This window comes from Phallusia mammillata, unplaced genomic scaffold, assembly GCF_965637545.1.
Source record: "Phallusia mammillata unplaced genomic scaffold, kaPhaMamm4.hap1.1 HAP1_SCAFFOLD_193, whole genome shotgun sequence".
NCBI lineage: Eukaryota > Metazoa > Chordata > Ascidiacea > Phlebobranchia > Ascidiidae > Phallusia > Phallusia mammillata.
The window spans coordinates 1-7167 of record NW_027648927.1 but is presented as its reverse complement, the minus strand read 5'-3'; the positions used below and the strand labels follow the sequence as shown (position 1 = coordinate 7167).

The following is a 7167-nucleotide window of genomic DNA, read 5'->3' as shown; positions in this document are numbered from 1 at the left end:
CATACACTAAAATATATTCTAAGAACAATTCACTAATTGATAAAGTTATAATATTGTACTTTCCTAAACCCAACAGCTTCACAGGAGAAAATATCATAGAACTTCACACGCATGGTAGTATAGCAATAATAAGGCAAGTTTTAACAATCTTAGGCAAACACTTTCGAATGGCTTATCCTGGAGAATTTTCAAAACGTTCATTCGAAAATAATAAAATGAACCTTTTAGAATCAGAGGGACTAATAGACTTGATAAACGCTGAAACTGATGCTCAAGCCAATCAAGCAATGTTTCATTTTTCAGGAAAAGCAGGTGATATATACATGTCATTACGAAATAAGCTAATCAAAATAATGTCTATGATAGAAGCAACAATAGATTTTCCGGAAGATGAAGTAGAAGTGAACCTTGAAAACGATGTGAAAGATAAAATCATAGAAATAATAGATATTATACAAAGTAGAATATCAAACGATAATGGAATGAAAATTAAAGAAGGATATAAAATATCAATAATAGGCCCTCCTAACAGTGGGAAGTCTTCACTTTTTAATTGTATTTTAGATGATGATGTAGCAATCATATCACACATACCTGGCACAACTAGAGATATATTACAATCTAATATTGATATAAAAGGATATGCAGTATCTCTTTACGATACCGCTGGAATAAGGGAAACAACAGAAATAATCGAAGGTGAAGGAATAAAAAGAGCTCAAAAACAATCTGAATTATCAGATATAAACATAGTTGTAAATGAATACAGTGATAAAAATAATGACCTATTTATACCAAAAATTTCAAAAAACCATATCTATGTCATAAGCAAAATAGACAAGAATAAAAAACAGATTGAACACGATACAGAATATAAAACATTAATAGAATCTACTTTGCCAAATAACGCTGATATTTTATATATATCCGTTCACAATAAAATAGGTGTTAAAAACTTACTTAACAGAATACATGAAATGATATCCAAACATATTTCTCCCCAAGAACAGTTAGGGCACCCAATTATAACAACAGTAAGACATAAAATACTTCTTAAAGAAGCATTGCAATATTTGCTAAACTCACTTAATATAAAACTCTATGAGCCAGAGATATTAGCAGAAAATATTAGGTTATCTATACAAAATATTGATAAAATAATAGGCAATATATCTAATGAAAATATTTTAGATGAAATCTTCTCATCATTTTGCATAGGCAAGTAGTAATAATGAACGTATGTAGTTGAAATTATTACTCATATGGTTTATAATGAATTATTCTTTTTTCTCAATTTAATTTTATTATGGCGTTACCAAAGAGAAAAGTTACACCAGAAAAGGTGCTAATAGAAGGTCAAAAAAGGCTTTCAAATTTTCACAAGTTGTATTTGAATCTACAACAGGTTCGATGGGCTTAAGCCATTGTATATCAAAGAATGGGTTTTATAAAGGAAAGCGTTATATAGAAAGTAAAAAGTAAATTTTTAGTTGATAATTTCTTATGGAATCAGATAAAGATATTGTCATTGCACTTGATGCAATGGGCGGGGATATAGGTGGTTGATGCTATTATCTCCGGAGCTGACTATTATATACAAAACTCACAATCCTGGTGTGCCATATGCTTTCAGCTTCTTTGGAAACTCAGATAAAATATCTGAACAGATAGCAAAGTACCCTTCTCTGTCTAACTCTAAGATAGTTCATTGTGAAGATGTAGTTCTAAATACAGATGAACCAGTGCATGCACTACGTAATAAAAAAAATTCTAGCATGTATTGTGCCATTAAATCTGTACGAGACAAAGAATCAGACTGTGTTATATCCTCAGGTAACACTGGAGCCATGACTGCAATTTCAAAATACTATTGGGAATGCTAGAAAACATCTTTCGACCTGCAATAGTAACCATAATACCTAAAATGTCAGGTGAAATGGTAATATTGGACCTTGGTGCAAATAATGAATGTACACCTGAGGTTCTATCGCAATTTGCTGTAATGGGATCAGCTTTTGCAAAAAATGTTCTTGATATAGCAAAACCTGATGTCTCAATACTTAACATAGGTTCTGAAAAACAAAAAGGCACAAAAAACCTGAGGGAAGCATATGAAATGCTTGAAACACAAAACCTAGTAAACTTCAATGGCTTCGTCGAACCAGATAAGATATTTAAACATAATGTAGATGTAGTTGTAACAGATGGATTTACAGGTAATATACTACTTAAAACTTCAGAAGGTATCTTTGCCCTTATTCTAGAGTGTGTGAAAAAATCTTTCAAACATTCTATTTGGACAAAAATAGCTTCAAAATTTATAGTAAAACACCTAAAAACTTACTTGATGCGATCAAACCCTAAATTACGTAATGGTGCAATGTTGATAGGTGTGAATGGTGTTGTTATTAAAAGCCATGGAAATGCTGACAAAGTAGCTTTTGCGAATGCAATAAAAGTTGCAATATCTGTGATATCAACAAACTTAAATAAAAATATAATTAAGTCTATAAAGGGACAGTAATGAAACGAAGAGCAATACCAATATCAATAGGTTCTAAACTCCCTCAAACTTCATATGATAACTCCTTCTTTCTGAAAGACTCGATACTTCTGATGAATGGATAGTACAAAGAACAGGTATAAAAAACAGACATTTTGTCACTGAAAAAGTTAGAACCTCTGATTTATGCTATGAATCAGCAAAAATGGCTATAGATAGAATATCCTATAACCCTGATGAAATAGACATGATTATTGTTGCAACATCTACTTCAGACCACTGCTTTCCTGGATGCAGCCATATAGTACAAAAAAAACTAAAAATAAAAAATACAATCGCGCTTGATATACAAGTAGCATGCTCAGGTTTCGTATATGCTATATCAATAGTTAAAAATTTCATAGAAAACAATAGCATATCAAATGCACTCGTTATTGGAGCGGACTGTATGTCGAAAATAATTGACTATGATGATAGGTCAACCTGCATACTTTTTGGTGATGGAGCTGGTGCTGCAATATTATCAGCAAACATTAATAATAAGGGGATTATATCATCAAATTTATTTTCTGACGGTTCTTTATCAGATATACTTTATACAAAAGGAGGTATATTCGATAGCACTTATAAGCCATCTAGTAGTAATGGATGGTAAAAAAGTTTTTGAAAATGCTGTAAATAAAATGTCAGAACTATTACATTTGGAAGCTGAACAAAATAATATTTCCATAGAAGAAATAGACTGGATCATAACTCACCAAGCAAATACCAAAATAATTGAAGCTGTATCTAGAAAATCAAAAATACCAATAGAAAAATTCATCATTACTGTAGATAAGCATGCAAATACATCTGCTGCTTCAATACCACTGGCATGGGATTATGCTATAAATAATAAAATTATCAAGAAAAATAATAACATTGTACTATTAGCAATAGGTGCTGGTTTAACATGGGGGTCAGTGTTTATAAATTCCACAGAGATATCATAGTTTAAGCTATTATTATTTTATGAATAATCCTTCCTGATTCATAAAAAGTGATATAATTGATAACATATTGCACCCATTATGTGTTTTAATATATCCCTCAATATTTTACACTTATTTTATACAAATAAAATACTGTTCAACACATAATCTTTTTTTTGCGATGTTTTGCATTTGATTACTGAACATTCAGTGACAGAATTTATTTTTCATAATTGATTTATTTATAACTTAATGTATAGATATGTATAAGCTCTTATTCAAGGTTATTTTAATAGTATTATTCTGTTCTTATGTACATGAATCTTACTCCCAAAAATTTTATACAATACACATAGGCCCAAACGACACTCTTATACAGAAGTTGATAAATAAAAATTTATCAAATAATGATATATATGGAGTAGTAAATGCTATAGGAAAGGTTTATAACTTAAAAAACATACATCCAGATCAAGAAATTATTGTTGATGTAGGAAGCAACAATAATATAAAACAGGTTAAAATATTTGATGTTCGTAATAATGTAAAAGTTACTACTATTAAAAATAATGGTTCATTTTACGCAACAAAAAGACCTATAAAACCACGTGCTATTTTACATGATAGAAATGTAAAAAGTAATACTTATATACAAAATCAATAATGACCCTGTGTCAGAAAATATTATAAAAACACAATGTGGTATGAAACACAAAAAAACAAATACAAAAAATAATGATGAACAAAAAACAACAAAGATGAAGCTGCAGAAAGCTATAAATTATAATAAACAACTTAAAGATCAAAATAAAATTTTGTATATAATGCATCATTAGATGATAATAATGCCAACAATAGAAGAACTATATTCAATAAAGCATACTATAAGATAAAACAAATGATTAAAAGTAATACCGGGTATAATCAATATGACAGATATGACAATTATAATACTGAATCGTATGAATCTTTTCCTGAAATCAATACTAAAATACACTCAGATAATTTCCATGTTGTGAAATCTACTATAGGTATATCTCTTTTTCACTCTGCTTTAGATAAAGGTATGTCAATAAATAACATTAACAGCATGATAGATATATTAAAAAACTATATAAACCTTAAGAAACTAGATGCTAATAGTTCATTCGAAGCACTAATATTGAATAAACCAAACAAACAAGAAATGATGTATTTCTCAATTATGAACAAAAAAAATACACTCTCATTTTATAAGCACAGATTTAAAAATGGAGAGGAGAAATTCATCAATTTAGATGATTATCAGAAATTGATGTCTAACAAAAGATTATTCATAGTTCCTGTTTCACATAATTTTAGGATAAGTTCATCATATGGTTCAAGAATACACCCAATAAAAAAGATACCTGTCTTTCATAAAGGTGTGGACTTCGCTGTTCCAACAGGAACCCCTATATTTGCTGCTGCCAACGGAATTATGACTGAGGCTAGGTATAGTAGCTCTTATGGAAATGTAATCAAAATAAAGCATCATAATTCCTATACAACATTATATGCTCACATGAGTAAATTTAACCCTTCATATAAAGTAGGATCATATGTGCGAGTAGGAGATGTTATAGGATATTCTGGCAATACTGGCCATTCTACAGGGCCACACTTGCATTTTGAAGTACTACATAATGATAAGCACACAAATCCTATGCAGGAACACCTTTTAGGAGTAACCGTACATAGAAAAGATCAATTTATAGACCTAGATATAAATGAAATGCGCAACATAAAACTTACAGTAGATGAAGCTAAAAGGTGGGTAGGCAAAGCAAATTCATTACAAACAACATAAGAAAAAGTGATAACCATTAATTTTTACTTTTTAATATCTCATTCTACAGTTATGCTCTTAGCTAAGTTGCGCGGCCTATCGACCTCAATTTTTCTATGCTTAGCAACATAATATGCAAGCATTTGTACAACAACTGAATATGAAAAAGGAAAAAATTCACCCTTGATGGATGGAATCTTCAAAAATGTAAACCCATCTAAGTTTGAGAATTCTTGGAATTTTGAATAAACACACATATCTGTAATAACAACAACCTTTCCACAACGCGCTTTAATCTCATGTAAGTTAATAATATTTTTATGAATGAACTCATCACTTGGTACAATTGCAACAACAATAACCTTATCATCAACAAGAGCCAACGTACCATGCTTCAACTCACCAATTGCAATACCTTCAGAGTGAAGATATGCCACCTCCTTCATCTTCAAAGCTCCTTCAAGGGCAACACCATAACCAAGGCCTCGACCAATGTATAAAAGGTGATCATACTGTGATATAAACTTAGAGATCACAGGTATATGTACTGTACAATACTTAATAACATTATCAATAACACCCTTGATATTGTCATATATATTACCATTCATACCAGATACCTTGTGTGACAAACCGATATTTTGCCCTATATCGCATTGTTTTTTATTATCACATATAAGTTTTACTACTCTGTACAAGCATGCTAATTGTGCCGTAAATGTCTTTGTAGCAGCAACGCTAAATTCACTTCCAACATCCATGTAAACAGATTGCTTAGAGTAACAAGTTATCTTGCTACCACGCACATTCACTATAGATAAAGTATTATCCAAAAAATTAATACTATTTAGTGCTTCAATTGTATCAACAGTCTCACCAGACTGTGATATAAAAAGTAACATATCATCACGATTGAAATTATTTTTCCTGTAGCGAAACTCAGAAGATATCTCAACATTAACCCTAACACGTGATATATTTTCAAACCATTCTCGAGCTATCAATGATGCAAAGTATGATGATCCACATGCAACAATAGTAATACTATTACTTTTCAATATAGAAGATATATTAATATCAAATTTTTTCTTATTTAATATATTATCTATAATTGATGGTTGTTCAAATATTTCAGATATCATAAAATCTACATTGTTTTTTAATAATTTATTTGTATAAAATGAAGATTTTTTATACATACTATCAATTATAGAATATTTCTTTTGTATGATCACACCATCAACAAAAGATTGTATTCCATGATTAACTGAAAGCTTCACAACCTCATTAGAATCAACTCTTGTATAAGTACTAGAATACGTAGAAATAGTTGTCATATCTGATGCAACAACATATGTACCATTTCCCTTTCCTATTACAAGCGCTGAAGTACTGGTAAATGCATATAAACTTTCTTCATCTCCTGAGAATAACGCAACTATAGAATAGTTGCCCTTTAACATACCAGATGTTTTTCTCATAGAATCTAGATAATCGTGACCTAGACCTATAAAAAATGTTAATAAGGCTGATATGAGCTCAGTATCCGTATCACTTTTAAATGAATACCCTTTAATGTTATTCAATATAAAATTCTTTATATCAGAACAATTATCTATAGTACCATTATGAATTACAGCAACAACATCAGTATAGTGAGGATGAGCATTTGCTAAATTCACTACACCATGAGTTGCCCACCTAGTATGACCTATACCAACATTAGCCTTACATACCGACAACTTTTTTTCATATAAAGTGCAGAAATTATTTACATTGCCTACACTTTTATAGCACTCGAACTCAGAACCTGACCTTATAGCAACACCAACAGAATCATAACCCCTATATTCTAAGTTTCTAATTGATGATACCAAAAAAGGAAT

The 7167-nt window shown here is 30.3% G+C and overlaps 2 protein-coding genes across 2 annotated transcripts; one reads left to right on the top strand and one right to left on the bottom strand.

Annotated features, from left to right (window-relative positions):
- Positions 1-215: 215 nt before the first annotated feature.
- Positions 216-3158, top strand: LOC145207964 (tRNA modification GTPase MnmE-like). Its single transcript, XM_080078857.1, has 3 exons — positions 216-699; positions 2070-2216; positions 2908-3158. The coding sequence occupies exons 1-3, from the start codon at positions 216-218 to the stop codon at positions 3156-3158; spliced, it is 882 nt and encodes a 293-aa protein (XP_079934983.1).
- Positions 3159-5340: 2182 nt separating this feature from the next.
- On the bottom strand, positions 5341-6762 carry LOC145207965 (glutamine--fructose-6-phosphate aminotransferase [isomerizing]-like). Its single transcript, XM_080078858.1, has one exon. It carries the CDS (start codon positions 6760-6762, stop codon positions 5341-5343), a length of 1422 nt encoding a protein of 473 aa, XP_079934984.1.
- Positions 6763-7167: the final 405 nt, after the last annotated feature.